Below are 16,447 nucleotides of genomic sequence, written 5' to 3'. Positions count from 1 at the left end.
CAGCAGGGCTCCGCAGGGGCACCGAGAGAAGCCGGCCGATGCTGGGGCACCTGATCCCCAGCTCCAGGCCCTCGCAGCACCCCTGGCCCATCCCACCCCAGCACTGCCCTACACGCCCCGCGGTGCCCAGACCCACGCCCGCCCCAGCCGCAGGTGGATTTTTGTGCCTACTCAGCACAACGGCATGAGCACTTCCAGCTCCCAGTTACAGCCACACAGCCGAGATGGGGAGGAGCGGGGAGGAAGCAGCTGCTATTTTTAACCTGCCTGATCAGCATCCTGCCACGTCAACAGAAACCTCAGCTCCGCTGCGCATGCTGCTCCACGGGTCTCACCTCCGCGCGAGACGGCACACACCTCTCACGGAGACTGCAGGAGTCGCCTGCCCGCACCTGCCAGTTTCCAGCAACTCAAGCAGCTGCAACTTAGGTTTGCAAAGGATCTCTCCCACAAATGCCCCTGGGAGGGGAATGCATCTGCTTCAACCCCCAGGTTTTAGGCCAGGAGGTAGCTGACAATTACCTGGTCTGCCACAACACTCACCATCAAGCCCTGCATCTCCCTAGCTCTTTGGGGAGGAGGCATTAAAGCCTTCATGGGGTCTGCCAAGCCTCCTGCTCACATAAGTGACCGCAAGAACACAAGGATCTGAGCAAGGCCATACTGGGACAGATCAAAGACATTTACTCCACCATCCCGTCTCCAACAGACAACAGGAGATGCATGCAAACAGGGCAAGCACACAGTGCGCTTCCACTGCTGTTCTCCCACCCTCTGATAATGCTCAGCTCAGGGCCTTCCTGAGCCAGAGGCAGGCTCTCTGTGTGTTTAGCAAATGTTAACAGCTTTTATGACCCTGCCCAGCCTCTTCTTGCAGCCACTGTCCACAAGAGTTGAGTAGACCATGGGAAAGAGTTTCCCAGGTTCACTCCCCTTTACATCACTGCTGTTCCAGGGACATTCAGAAGTTTCCCCAGTGGAGCTCCCTGTGCCTCTGGGGTAGACCACAGCCCTGACACAGCCCCAAGCACACAGCTGCACGACAGAGCCTGGGGGTACAAAAAGTTTTGCATCACCTGATGGCCTCCTGGTGGCTGACGGCACAAGCACATCGAGGTCCCCCAGACCTGAAGAGACCACCTGAAGAGCCCAACAAGCCCTGATGGGACATCAGAGACCTGCAGAGACAAGGGATCACCACAGAAGCTGTCCAGGAAGTAAGCATACCAAAGGGAAGGTGCAGAACAGGGGCAGGCACAGAAAGCTGGGACAGAGGAAAGCCACTGTGCCACCACCACCACTTCACAAGCCCTACAGCCCCAAGCAGAAACCCAAGGGTCAGGCTGTCCCACGCCAGCACCCCAAGATGCGCTGTGCGAGCACCTCGGAGAGCCCTGGACACCTGGTGCTGGGCCCTCGAGCGGCCAGACCTTGAGAGCCGCAGGGGCTGGTGAACTGCTGGGCTTGAAGGTCATGGCTCCACATCACTGTCGGTGCAGCACGGACATTCCCAGTGTCAGAGGGAGCAGCTCCTGACCCCGTGTCTACAAAAGGAGCCGAGAGATGCCATGCCACGTCCCCTGCAGATGGGCGCCAGCCTGGCAGATGCCACCACCAGTGGCTGGAGCTCCCACAGCCCGTTTGCACTGGGTCTGAGTTGCATCATTACCTGCTCCCGGTCCTCCCAGTAATCCTGGGATTACAAAGTCTCCAAGCACATCTATTCTCTCACTAATCCATGGATTAAAGTATCCCAAGCAGGCTTTGACGCAGTACACTACGAATGGCTGAGTTACATTCATCCCCTCGCAGTGATCCCTGGATTAGACAGAAGGAGACGTCCATGGGTCCTTCAGACCAACAGGACCACAGGAGCAGGGAAAGGAAGGGGAGATCTAAATAAAATATATCTGTATAAATAAAAAGCATAAAGAACAGGGATGTGTTTTATAATCAAAGTACTTATGTGATAAAATAACCACTTCAAGGAGGTTCCTGGATTAATCAAATCCCAATCCAGATGATCCTCAAATGGCAATTAACATCATTTGCTACAACTAAAATACCTGGCAGCTCTCAGCTTGAACCAAGCACGTGATGGAAAAATGCCTTACTTCCTGCTTTCAAGGGGACTATACATAGATGGAAAAAAGTCACTGTCACCACCACAGAAAGCTCTTAGCAAATTGACACTGAAAGTGAAAAAGCTTTTAGGTATCCAGCACAGAAAGCCCCAGCCAGCCCCAGCAGGCAGGCTAATCTGCTTCTGAAGTTCTGTCAGTGCAAAGAAAATGCATCAGCTCATCCCTGGCAGCCCCCAGCTGCCCCTGTGCCACTGGAGGGTGGGGGGAGATGCCCTCAGAGGCTGAAAGTGTCACGTTTTAATGCACGGATTGTTTCTCTCTCCAAAACAGAACAAAAGAGCCTGGCGTGCAATACTGAGGAGGCTGCTTACACATCTGATGGCTCCCAGGTCCCCAAAGGCCACATCAGGGCGCTGCTGGGGGCTGTTATGTACAGATCTCGCAAGGCTGCCCCTCGAGGGCAGAGAGGTGGGCACCCTGGCTCCCTCCTCGAGGTGGGCACACTCACAGCACATGTGACAGCAGGCCAGGGATGAAGGCAATATGGGGATGACAGAGTGGCAAAGGGGTTACAGCTGGGAGTAACGAGATTAAACTAGGAAAAGGAAATGAAGGCTTAATGATAGATTTCTTAGTGGCAAATCTATTCAGTTTCATAAGCACAGTTCAGAAAAATTAAGGACAACACCAGGGAAAGGCGCATGGGCGACAGGTACCACAGCCCTGCGGCCCGGCAGCACCCCACGGGGTCTGCCCCGGGGACACGTGCCCCATCGGCACTGGCTGGAGACGGCAACACCCTGCGGGTGCCAGGACAGCCCCGGGATGTGGCCAGCCGCAGAGCAGCCCACACCATGGGACGAGGTCCTCCCAGGTCCTCCTCCAACAGCACAACCACAACAGGCTGCACCCAGGACAGCCGCAGGAAAGGCCACATCTTGTCCTCAGAGCTCTGCTGTACAGCAAGCATGTCAGGGAGGTATCAGCGCCCACGTCTCCTGACTTGGGGTCACTTGTGCGACAATGCTTACAACTGGAGTGCATACCACAGAATACAAGCTGCAGGCCACTTCTCCCGCAGCTCGCCTGGTGCCTGCAGCATGGGGGGAGAACCCTCCCCTGGAGCAGGTTAACGGACATCTGGGACATGAGGGCACCTGTCAAGCCTCATAAAAGTTTCCTGCACATTGTACCAAACCGGTGGGAAGGAGCATCTCTCCAAGTAAAAGGCTAACCATGCGCAGCTGTGGCAGGGCCAAGCTCTACAGGCTCTCCACAGGTGGAGCCCCGGAGGACATCCTGCAGCACCAGAAAGGGTTCAGACAGAGCTGGGGAGGAGGAACCCGTCTCCGCCAGCAAGACGTCCGAGGGGAGATGTGCACCGTGGCCGCACCGCCAGCTGAGCCGCAGGCAGAGGAGGGGGCAGCACCAGCCCTGTGGTACCCGCAGCCCTCCTGCCCTGGCAGGGACCCACGTCCCTGGGCCCACATGGCACCCAGCGGCCCCACTCCCATGAGGGACACTGCCCTGCCACGGGGCAGGGACCACAGACATCTCGCAGAGTGGGACATGAACACTGCCGCTCAGCGGGCGTGCTGCAGGGCTGAACTGTGACAGTTGCTGCTCCCATCCCACCTGGACCCGCCGAGCACGAGAATAGCCAGCGTAATTCTCATTAGGGCACAGAATGTAGAAAGGGGTGTTAGCACCATTCCTCCTCTGCTTGGAAGCACTTGCCCAACATTCAGCCATAGAAAGGGCTCAGAGGACCACCAGGTGGACAGCAAGGCTATACAAAAATGGATAATCCCCCTAGTTTGAAGACTTCAGGAGACTGATGTTCTGGGCCAAGCTGCTGGAAATAGTACAACTTTGGGGTGGGGGCATGAAGAGCCCTTCAGCACGCCTAGAAGTGAAAGCTGCTCAAGCTGTTTGTATTCAAATAGCCTTGACTTGCTCTACTTCCAACAGGGAGCTCAGCAAAATTGCGAACGAAGACGGATCTATGCAGCAGAACGAACCCAGCACATTTTCAAAATGTTCCCCCCTGTGAGACTGCCCATTCTGGGGACAGGCCGTGAGGTCCTGGGCCACCAAACAAGCTCAAAGGCACTGCCCTGGGGCAAACTGTGCGGCAGGACCCACTAGGGATGTATGTGCACTGCACCTCAGCAACTTAATATTCCCTGGCAACTAAAGTTGAATTTGTACAACGGATGCATTTCCTTCATTAGCCGTGCTTCTGAGTGTCACACAAGAACAAGGCATTCAAGTGTGCACTTTTGAAATACCATCCTCACCCCACATTTGCATAAAAATACCAGACCTATTTAAGGGACAACACTTCACTAAACCAAATTACATAACCCCATTTACTTCCTCAGTTGACACATCACAGACACCTTCATTTCCAAAGCAAGTCTTTATCTTCTGAACAGGCTTTGGAAGGATTTTTAACAAAACACGGGTTACCAACCAGATCATTTTAGGAATATGCTGCTTTCACATTTAGAAAAAAATGGAACAAAATTTTCTTCCTTAATTATTTTTCCATACTAACAAGCTCTACTGCTCCAAAGTGCGTGGAGCCTGTCTCTAGCATAACAACTACATGGAGAGTGAGAAGTCCTGAGGAGCATGAGGTGAAATGAAACTCCTGGCCAATATTCAGCCATTAAACATTCTCATGTACCTCCTCCAGTTAAGCAATAGAACAGGGATTGCTCTGACTCAGTAGGCTGCCTACAAACATTTCTGGCTATTTCATTTCTACGGAGAGGATTGCTGTCATTTACTAGTATGATGCGCTAGGCTCTTCTGAAAGCGCCAGTGCACGACTTGGGGAAATTTACCATGGATTACCAGACAGACAGATCCGAAAGGGCAGGCTGGTAAATCCCCAACCCTCCTAGTGCCACAGGCTGAACTCACTGCAGGCTCAACTCAACCCTTCACCCTTCCCAACCTGGAAAACCTTCGGTCAGCTACATTCCCATTTGTTATTTGCTGCCTGCTGCAGCTGCCTATTATAACACAGCAACGCAAGTTCATCCTGCCCCGGGGCATGGAGCAAGGCTGCGCGCCAGCTGACTTGGCAGTGTGGACGCTCACCGTCCTGGCTGCACCGCCACACTGGAAGCCCTGGCTCGCGCCATCCCACCCAGCACAAACGTCCCTCGCCCGCGCTGTCTGGGCTTGGCCAGGCCAGCCCTGCTGCCACGCACCCGCCCGGGGCCCTGCCCTGTAGCTTGAGGCACGCAGGGCCGGAGCAGGGCCTGGGTGCCAGAAACCAACCGGCACTGGGGCGTCACCTCCGCTGCCTCTGGTCCTCGGCACCTTTCAGCGCTTGCGCTTCAGCTACGCACGAGCAATGCCAACTTGTGCATGGTCTTCTTGCATGGCTCACCAGGTATCCAAAGCTTTCCATTACTATATTAAGCTGAGCATCTTTCTGCTAGATAAGCCCCCCTTTAGTGATGTTCTGGAGTCATAAAATTCCCAAGGTCAGGTCATATGTTAGCTTTCTCTAGAGCCTTTGGAGAACGAAATAATAAGAGGAAGACTATTTGGCTACTAATTAAGCCCATCCAGCCTCTCTAGTGTGGAGGCTGCCTTCAGAGTTTCATGTAAGGCATGCTACTGGGAGAATAAATAATGCTGGAGGGATGGGGGGGCGCTGGTTTTCTTTTACAGCAACCGCATTTTCCTCCTGAGGGAAGGAAGCAAAGGGGGCTGTGACAGAACCACTGTGAAGCCAGCAGCACTCCAGCTGTCAGAAGGACAGCGAGGCAGACACTGCCCTGTCCCTCCATCCCCACCAGCATGGTGCAGCCTGCCTCTTTGTGGCAGTCTGCAGCGCCGTGTGCAGCTCGCAGCTCACTTTTCAGTTCCTGAGCCGAATATGGCCACACCATCTCCTCCACTCCTTGAGCCATTACAGGAAATTCATGTTCCAATGCACCAGTGGCCAGGCCCTATGTGCTTAGCTGGGTGTATGACACTCTCCATGTCTAACAGTTTTGGCATCTCCTCACCTCTGCAATATACAACTCAGAATACACATTTCTTCATGCAAAGGCTTGTAGGAAAAACAGCCCTAAGACAATTATTTAACTTCTGTAATGACAATTACACTAGTATTTATCACATTTCCTAACCTTTCAACAGCTACAGTCACAGGCTACCAGCAGAAGTCACTAATACAGTCATAATGAAGCATATTTTGAATTGCGACTCCGTGCCTGCCTCACAGCCCTCGAGCCCTCCCATTTAGCATAGCAGCCGTCACAAGCACTCACCCTCGCAGGGCAGCAGCAACATGAGTGCTTTGTTGCAGTCAGTGACCCCTCTGCTCTGTACCAGCCCTGCAAGAGCTCTTCCCTGCTCTCATTTCTCAGCGTGGAAAACAGAGGCAGCAGGACAAGGCAGGAGGAGCCCTGGGCTCACCTGGCTCCCAACGCCAGCCATGCCCCCACCATGACAGCGCCCCGAGGAAACAGACACAAACCAGCAATAAGCAAACACGCTTAGGGATCGCTGAAAAGGAGCAGGAGCAGGCTGCAGGGAGAGGCTGGCTCACACTCACAGACTCAGCTCCGAGCTGTTCCTGGCAGGGGCCCCAGCCCCACTGTCCCCACTTCAGCTCCCTGGCGGAGAAGCATCTGCTGCCCTTCCCGAGAAGCACGGAGACTTCGGGTGCCTTGGGAGCGCAGCGAGGAGAAGGACCGGCACCGATCAGCAATGCAGCACGGCCAGACCACTCGCTGCAAACACGCAATTCTCTGACTCGTATACAACTGCAGGAGCAACGAGCCAGATTTTGACTTCGGGTCTTGTAGCATCCACCGAGGGTCAGAACTGGCTGAAACCTGGGGGTCTCCCGTGTATCCAAGATGTCAGACCTCACCCGCAAAGCCGGATCCAGAGAGGATCGCGATCCCAGCGGGAGGGCAAGCCGCGAACGGGGTGGAAATCTACCGGGTCCGGCGTTGCTGAGTCACCGGAACGGGTTAACCGAAGGCACGGCCCGGCACGGCCCGCAGGCCCCGGGGGGATCGACCCCGCGCCCCACTCCCGCTCGTCCGGCGGGGAGGGAGCCGTGCCAGGCCCCGAGCCCCGAACCCGAGCCCCGCCGGGGGAGGCCCGGGGGCGATGCCGGCGACGCGAGCGGCGCGGGAGGGGGCAGGGGAAAGCAGGGATGCTGCCGGGGGGCGGCCCCCACCTGCTGCTGCGGCCCCCGGCACTCACCTTCCGTCGCATAGCTGTGGTCTCGCAGGAAACTGCTGTTGATCTTGCGGGTCTCAACGTCCTCCTCCATTGACGGCGGGCTGGCGGGCGCGGGGCGTCAGCAGCCGCAGCCGCGGATCCATCATCCCCCCCCCCCCCCGCGCCCTGCTCCGCGGCGGCCGGCCGCGAAATGCGGCGGCGTGGGGGGGGCGCAGGGGCGGTGGAGCCCGCTGGCTCCTCCCATACGGCACGGCACGGCACGGCACGGCTCGGCGCCGCCGCGCTGCAGGGCGCGCCCCGCCCGCCCCGTCGGGCACGGCGCGGCCCCGGCCCCGGCCGAGTTCCCTGCCCCGAGGATGCTCCTGCCGCGGCGGAACTGCTGCCTGAAGGGACGCTGGGGCCGGGAAGCCAGGAGGACAGAATCACAGAATCATCTAGGTTGGAAGAGACCTCCAAGATCATCTCGGACGGCCCCGCGCTTCCCAAACACAAACGCCCCGGCGGTCCCACAGCCCGCGAAGAGCAGCAGGAGTGCCCGGCCCCGGGGCTCAGCACTCACAGGGAGCTGCGCGCCCGTCCGTGCCTCTTGCCGCAGCCACAGACGGCGGCGGGGATGCTCGGGCGCTAGGGACGTGAAGGTCAGCGCGTGTCGGGGCACCGGCGATGCCTGGAGAAGAGCACGAGCACAGGAGCTATCAGGGAAGCGAGGGCCCTGATTTTCAGCGCACACCTTCGAAAGGACAGGCTGTATTCCGGACAAGACAGCTGGTGCGTTCAAAGGGAAACAGTTGCTTTTTGGGAGGGTTTTGTGTTTGTGTGTAGGCCTGATGGAAATAAGCCTTGCCACTGACCAAGCCACTGGCAGACAGAGGGAAAAAATGTCACGGGGGCGATTTCCCCTGACTCCACTTCTGTTAGCTGCCACAACCGAACTTGGCGGTAAAACCCAAGCACCATGTTGGTACACAAGACCCAAGATATTGCCAGCAAGGCAACAGTGTGTGCCCTGGGAACCAGTGGGGGGAACAGACACGCCTCCATGCTCTCACACCAAAGCCACCACCAACCCTCAGCGTCCCCTCTGCCCCCAGCTCTCCCCAGCCCAGACTGCTGCTGAAGGGATGCAGGTGCACAGACACAGCCTCCTGCAGTCCCTCGGGCCCTGGCCAGGTCATTCACCTGTGCCAGGTGCCACAGGGCATGGGGACAGGCCCCAGTGCAGGCCCTGCTGCCCCTCTCCACTGCATGCCTAGGGCCAGCGCAGTGACCCCAGCACTCTACAAGCCACAAGCCCCCTGCAGCTCCACCCCACAGAGCTCGGTGCAAGCCTCTGCAGAGCGCAGCTCCAGCACTGCACAGGAGCTGCCTTGGCAGCTCAGTGCCACATCAACAGGGAGCGTCATTGTTACTGGCGTCGGAGGGAAAATAATGGATGCAGAAGGATGACGCTGTAAGATACAGCGCTGCAGTTCGATTTCCTCTCCTAACCGTAGTATCATAATTAAAATCTCATTGGCAAGGTGCATGACTTTGTAGCCTGCATTATTCTGCTGAGATGGCCCTACCTCCTGGGGAGCTGTTTATATTCAGGGGAAGTGCAGAAGACAACACTTCAGAGCAAGAAGGCTCAAGGACTCCAGTGCATACATCGCGTGTGCAGGGCTGTGCACACCACTGCAGCACACCTTTTGAAGGACCACGTGGATCCTCACATGAGCACTACTGCAAGACAGGGGAGAAGTTCTTTCTGCCCCATATCATGACTTTGTTAGGAAAGGTGAATTCCCAGGTCCTCAGCTGCCTGGCTCCCCAGGACCATTTCTGACACGCTGTCATGTGAAGGCTGATACCAGGTGTTGTAAAACTGCCCCTTGGAGAGCCCTGGCACTTACTGATATGCATATATAACTTCATGGATTTGTCAGTCAACCACATCACAGGCCTTTCATTAATACTGATGTGACAAGCCACCAGCACCCCTCAGACAAGCATGAGCCTGAAGTCCCCATGCCCAAAGTCTTTACTGAATTCTTTTGGAATATGAGTTCCTTGGTATAATCACCAGGCACATTTTCACATTAGGCAAACGCATTGTATTTGTGGCTGATGCCGTTCTCAGTTGTATGGGGTGAGACACACACGGGTCAGTGTGAATTCACCCATGACAAGGCACAAGACCTGGTCATGGTTTCACAGTAAAGTCCAGTAATGTATTTACTCTCTCGCAAGCCAGGAAGAGTCACAGCAGTAATATCATAACATTTATAAAAAAAAAAAAAGTCTGTGTTGCTGACAGCTCCTTGTGCTGTTGTGCACATGGCAGCAAAGGAAGGGCACATGACTCGAACATGGCACACCGGGACTCAGAACCGTTGCTGATCCTGGGCAGGACAACTGACACTTCTGCGCCTGTATTCCCCTACACATACATCTCCTATCTGTAAAGGGAAGATAATGGTACTAGTCTCCCACAGTAAAAGAGAGAAGGAAAACAAAGATTAAATACATACCTACATACACACACACAGGAATCTGATTATCTCTGCCTATGATGTGCATTTGCCTGCAGGTGTGGACTTGTGTGGTTACTCACACTCTGTGTAAGATACAGGAGCAATCTCGCTTAAACAATCTCAACTCCAGAAAAGAAAAAGTCTTTTAATAACCAAATGTTAGTGTTTTACATCCTCCCTTCAAGTCTTAGGAAAATAAGTCTCAGTCAAAAGGCCATACCCAGCTGAATAATAAGCTCCTGCAATGCTTATGAATATTATTATGAAACAAACACAAACCATCAACCTCCTTCCCTTTCTTTTCAGCAGGCTCTGTCTTCAATGTATTTCTATTTTAACATGTGCCAACTCTGTTCTCCTTTATTAGAAAGATTATTCTCACCATTGTGCATACATTATAATTATGAATTCGTAAGTCCTGCAAAGTTTTTCAATACACCATATCATTTAAAAACATTCACAAGCCACCTGTTTGTTATGCAATGTGCATAGGAGCTGCATCATGAAATCCATTTATTCTCAGCTTTTTAAAATCCAGGAATGAGCCTTTACAATAACTAAAAGCATTAGCTGTCCTAAGCAGGAATCCATTTGCAGATTAAATTCACCAAAGGTCGGCTTGTAGCTGTCACTGTTTTCCAAACCCCCAGGTGTCAAAGTATATAACATGGTAGACATCTCTTGAAGAGCCAGGACACTTTCCACTCCACTGACTTTTGCTTCCATTAGAATAGGTTTAAAAGCCCCTGTGCACAGGTTTCTGTGGGACCTAAGCAGTGTATTAATAATAATTGAATCAAACCTCTGATTTTATTCTCAGCATGAAACTTGCATGAAGAACTTCCTTCACTTCACCTCATTTATTTTTACCTTCACATCCATCAGCACTAAATCCATTTTCCTAATTACTGGTCCAGGTTAGAATGCTAGCTTCATTTTTTTTTATTATTTTTTAACTGTTTAATATGTTATTAGTTAACAAAATTTCTTTTAAACTTGTAAGATTTCTATTAACTTTGCTCGTGCCACGTATATGTTATTTCCATTAAATCTATCTTGATAGCCATAGCGCAAGTCCTCGTTTCAGGCACCAGCGGGAAAACAGGAGTCAATCAGGAACAAAGGCCTTTCACTGGGAGCCCATCACCATCAGCGGTTAGGCAGTCACAGTGGTCACCCTGCAGCCAGGAGCATTGGATGACCTCCAAAGAACCAGCCTCCTCCACTAGCCGCTGCCAGCTTCGCCACTCACTCAGCACCTCTGACCACAGCTCTGAAGCCTGTCTGAAGACCCTGCACTGGTCCCTGCTGCGCTGAGAGCTGTGCTGCCTGAAGCTCCCAAAGTCTTGAAGCAACACCAGGCCCAGCACGTTGGTGGACCAGCCCAGGACCAGAGACACAGAGACCAGCTCAAGGACCTTTCCTTCCAGAGGACCACAGACACTCAAGCACTTCACAGAAAAGGATAAATACTATTCCCAGCATACAGAGGAGTGCTTAGACTGGTTGACACTGCTTGTTTACAGCCCATGGACCTTGGGGAAGACCTAGAAAGGGCACCAGATGCACTGCCCGACAAAACCCATTCCTGCCCAGTACATCAAAGGACATGCAGCGCAGGTGAACATGCTCCAGGTGAACACCTCATGCTGGACCTTCCCTTTTCATCCGCAGACCCAATGCTGGATGATGACACAGTTACTGGACAGCATGCTAATCCTTTTACTGTTAATGGGATTGTGAAGCTTCTTGTGGATCCCTCATTTTGTGCTCTGAAACCATGCCTTCATGTTTCTCATGCAGTGCACCAAAAAACACACCTATGAACCTTAATTTAGAATGACTTCAAGAAGAGCAATAATTTACTGGATTAGACCAAGATAATGAAATTTGGGAAGTCAAGTTGCACATAAAGTATATATTTCAAGTCTCCCTTCACAAGCGACACAGGGTCAGGACCTCAGGGCAGAAAAGGAAAGAATCAGTTCATTGAATGCAAAGTAGGTAGAGACTTCTGCCTCCCAAAGGTCATAAGATAAATTGATCTGCTTTGCTTTCACCCTTGCTACATGTTATTACTGGTACTCATTGTACATGATTAACAGCACACCAGTAATGAGCACCGTCACATCCAGCCGCGGCTCGGGGATTATCTGCTCTTGAAGTGTTTTCTCACATATCTTGAATTAGACTGACCAGTTACTGTGACATTTTAGCAGGCCATTCTTAGTTTTTACCCTTTCCCTACCAAGTATTTTATGCCAGGGTCTGAAGAGAGCCTCCTTTTGGACAGTTTACTACTTTTACCCTTTCTTCAAGCCGCCCCATCCAGTGGCTATTACCAGTGCTCCTCACTTGTTTTTTTTTCTTGACCAAAACTTTGCTCAGCTACCTGATGCATTGTTGGATGGTATAAATGCTTCCCCACAAGCTGCTTTGTAACCGTTTCTCCAGTTATGTACATGCCATAGCACTCTACACATCTTTAACACTTTCTGCTACTTTTCACTCTTGGGGGCTGTTACTTAATTGAGATTCCCTCTATTCGATGTCACACAGTGCAGGCACTATACTGTCCACCTTGCACGACACTTACATACAGTAGGTATCTTAAACACAACCTTGGGGAACACCTTTGTGTTATCACCATTACAGTAGTGCCTATTATAAACGTTACATTGCTTTTACAATTACTTTGTACATACAAAAATAACTACAACTGAGCTAGTGAGACACTTTTTTCAATGCAAATGTATTATGTGGGTGTCTCTTAAACAGGGGCCTTGATTATCCACTGATTATTCCACAGCAACATGACGTATTTTTCTGCAGCTCAGATCCCTGTTATTGTCCTGAGAACAGTACAATGCCACTAGATGCCACAGTGATGCCATAAGCAGCACAGCAGCATCACGTGGGTTTGGGTGGATTTCACAGAAGTTTCAGATGGCAGCAGCCTGCTCCATGGCTGTGGTGCAGCCCAGCACTGGATACTAGTGGTAAGCCTGCTTGGCCACATGTACTCATTAGCTCCTACCAGTCTGGATTTCCACAGATAGGGATAAATCCCACCACCAAGAGAACTTTTCAGTGCAATTGCCCATCTAGGCAGATGCCACTCCATTTTTACAGCCACTTGGACCATTGTCACTTAGTTCCCTGTACAAAACATTTCTCTTATCAGTGTTTTGATTCTGACCAAAACCAGGAGGGAGGTAATAGGCCCGCCTCTTGGCTATGTCAGTGAAAGTCTGCAGAAATGCTCCTGAAGCAAAGTTGGTGTATGATGGCCACCAGGTGTCCCACCCACTGCAGTCATATTTTAACTGTGGTATCTTTGCCGCAGTACTACAAAGATACTACAAAGAGCTGAAAAATAAGGAGAAGGGGAAAGACTTTCATGAGGGAAGCTGAGCTCCTATCACTGCACAAAGCACTGCACAGCTACCAGGAGACTTTTAAGGATGCAGCAATGCCTAGAGAAGAGTGGGTTTGGCTTTTACTTCTGCTTCCTGTGTTAGCACAGCACCCAAGCTAGAAGTTCAGTGACTCTTGTATCACACCTACGTAACCAGAGGCAGCTTGAGGTCACCACTGCTGCTTGCCCCCACTTCTCCCCACACCAAGGCAACAGCCCCAGCGCTGCACTCTTCACCAGGGCTGATCCACTGCAGTACCAAGGGAAACAGCTCCTTGCAGAAACATGGCTCTCCATCCCTAGCCTTCCCGCAAAAGCTGTTTAGACCTTTGTACAGCCATCTCATCTGAGACAATGCTGGTCCTAAGTCTTCAACACATGAGGTTGATGTCAAACACATCTTTTCTAAAGCCAAAATACTTTTGTTTATCCTATCACTCCTTATCATGCAACAGATCCCTAACTGTGAAACTGAAATGCAAACAAAGCACTTCCAGGACAAACATAAGAATTATTTCTTCTTTTACACTGTGGATAATCTAGCCATAACACACATTTTGTCTATATTAGTATTAAATTATATTATTGCAGAACACATACAGTAGACCCAAAATGGAATGAGAATATTTCATGAGAATCGAAGACTTCAATGTCCCTTAAAGGATACAGTGTGAACTCTATCACATGTTGCTCACATCAGAGGTATAATTAGCTTAAATACTTACACAATAAATAGGATTTGCCATTTCTCAAGATTAAGGCCACATGCTATAGCATCAGTGCACTAGAACTAGTTGAGCATCGTTTTAGCTAAGGAATAAGTTTGTACTTGAGAGCAGTTACTCTGAGCAGCGCTACAAATCAGGCATTCTGTTGTGGTTGGGGCAATGTTTTTGTTGTTGGCTTGTTTGTTGTTGCTGTTTTTAAAAAATTTTACTAACAAAACCTGCTGCACATAATAATGGAACAACAAAAACTGATTTGTCTGGAAATAGCATTACAGGATGCAAATACTGAAGGTCTTCTGGGGACTTGGAATACTATATATAGAGCATGCAACCAGTGTACACAGCACCTTGTAATGCATAAATACTGGCTCCTTGCCCCAAAGTGCTTACAGTCTACTGCAGTGAAACATGACACAAGGGATAAAAAGGATGCAAGATGATACTGGAGCATTGTTCATAAGATAACCATTACAGGATGTCTAAGGCCGAATAAATCTAGTGAGCACCGAATGTAAAAATAAAGACAATATTTTGTTTCTTGGATTTCCTCATTAGTTTACTTCCAGTTTGTGGAGAAAAATCACTATTTTAATTCCACTGTATTGTACAGTGGTACGACTCCCAATATGTTTTAGGTTTGGTCATCATACAGGAGGAGAATTTGCACGTGCATTTGAGTGGAACAAATAATGTAAGTTATGTTGGAAGATAATCAGATGATCTTCAAATAGCTGCACACTTCAGCTGTGTGCACCCTTCTTCATCCGCTGCTCACAAAACGTAATGAATACAGACTGAGTTTTTCCACATGAACTTTAGGGACTGGATGCTGCAGGTGTGTATTTGTGTGTCAACTGGCTTCCAAAAACCATTTCTCATTCACCATTCATCATTCTCCTACTTAAAAAAAAAATTGGTCATAAAGCCAATGGCAAAAAAGAATTCCATAGCGTGAAGATGACAATCACACATTTTAATAATAAAACAGGAAAGCTACCAAATAGCCAATAGTCTGCCAACTGGTTAGCCATCAGCTGTGTGATCAGAAGCAGCAAGAAAAGGAGAAACTGGGATTCATCTGAGTGCAGAAAAAAAGCTACGTTTGTCATGTAGTGTATTTATATAGAGTACTCAGATGCTTCCCCATGTATCCTGGGATGAGATATTATTTGTTAGAATGACTACTTAGCATTTAAATATGCAAGATTTTATATAGCCCCAAAGGTGGATTTTATTTGAAAGGATGTAAGTTAATAGGAGACTCCAACACATCTAGGTCATTTTGAATCGTATATCCTAAACTGCAATTACTCCACTGCCTTCATTTAATTTGAACATGGAATACATCAAAAGTAATGAAATTGTGGTATAAATTAACCCTGGCTACCCACATCTTCTAACAAGCACAGCAAGTTTTACAACATTGCAAACCCTAGCGCTAGGACTATGACTTTATAAAAATCATTCTGCTTGTCCTTAAATGTCATCTAGCAGCAGAAGTGAGTAGTACTCTTGGATACAGCTTAGCCATCCTTATAAAATTGAAAGCACACAGGCTAATCAGTCAGATAGGATTAATTCCCCAAAGAAAATTATACTGCATGTCTGGCAGAGCTTTGACCTGTATAAGGATTAATTTAAGTTTTGCAGCCATCAGAAGGATGGTTCTCCAGCCACTCTGGTGGAAAACACAACATTGGGTAAGATAAAAATAAACCAACTGCTGGCTGCAATACTGAAAGCCAGACAACCTAGACAGCCTGCTCTATCTGTCTGCAAGTTATCTACTTGCTGATTATTTCAAAATTCAAAGAACTTTACAAATTCTTAGCGATACTCTACAAAGTTAAAACAAACGTACACCATGCTCCTGCCTGCTGATAGCCATTTTTTTTTCTCACAACTGTCTCAACAGAAAGATAAAAAGTCTATTGGCAATGTACCACAATAAAATAAAGTTTGAAATTCAGTTCAGTGCTGGAAAGCTAGCCCAGCCCCACTCACACTTCATTTAACATAGAATGTATTTTAAGCACAAAACTATTTTGGTATGGGAAAAATCACAACAAGTCATCATAACATACTCTGATTCATCCGCCTCTTTGGTATTGTAGGGCCACGTTGCTCTACGAGAATGGCTGAGTTGTCACAGAAGATGACAGCTGTGGCATTTAGTGTGCATGTGAACTTCCTGCCAAAATATGGATGAGTAAAGAAACCAGTAATGGAATGCACTTGAAAGGAAAGCAGCTCCATGCCTTTAACACTACTTATTGGCAGGGGTGAAGCCACACAATGCTCACATCACACCTACATTTGCATATCATTGTTACCTCCTATAAAATTAAGCCCTTCAGAAGAGAACCTTTCAGCTTGAATTGTGGTCATGTTTGAAGTGTCTGAGCGTTAGTGGCAGGTCAAGAAACATTATGCTTTTCTTGTTCAACATTAGGAGCATATGCGTGTAAGTAAATTCAG

The 16,447-nt window shown here is 49.9% G+C and overlaps 1 protein-coding gene across 3 annotated transcripts in view; it reads right to left on the bottom strand.

Annotated features, from left to right (window-relative positions):
- The window catches only part of PPP2R2B (protein phosphatase 2 regulatory subunit Bbeta), a 102,874-nt gene that overhangs the window by 59,835 nt on the left and 26,592 nt on the right, over nucleotides 1–16,447 (bottom strand). Inside the window, exon 1 of one of the 3 annotated variants that reach the window (XM_040573397.1) lies at nucleotides 7,332–7,556. The exons of the other annotated variants lie outside the window; for them this stretch is intronic. Within the exon in view, the coding sequence (XP_040429331.1) occupies nucleotides 7,332–7,401 (70 nt within the window). The 5' untranslated portion in view covers nucleotides 7,402–7,556. Of the gene's footprint in view, nucleotides 1–7,331; nucleotides 7,557–16,447 lie in introns of those variants that run through there. 3 annotated transcript variants of the gene reach the window in all.

This window comes from Cygnus olor, chromosome 14, assembly GCF_009769625.2.
Source record: "Cygnus olor isolate bCygOlo1 chromosome 14, bCygOlo1.pri.v2, whole genome shotgun sequence".
Lineage (NCBI taxonomy): Eukaryota > Metazoa > Chordata > Aves > Anseriformes > Anatidae > Cygnus > Cygnus olor.
This window is presented reverse-complemented; position numbering and strand designations above follow the sequence as displayed.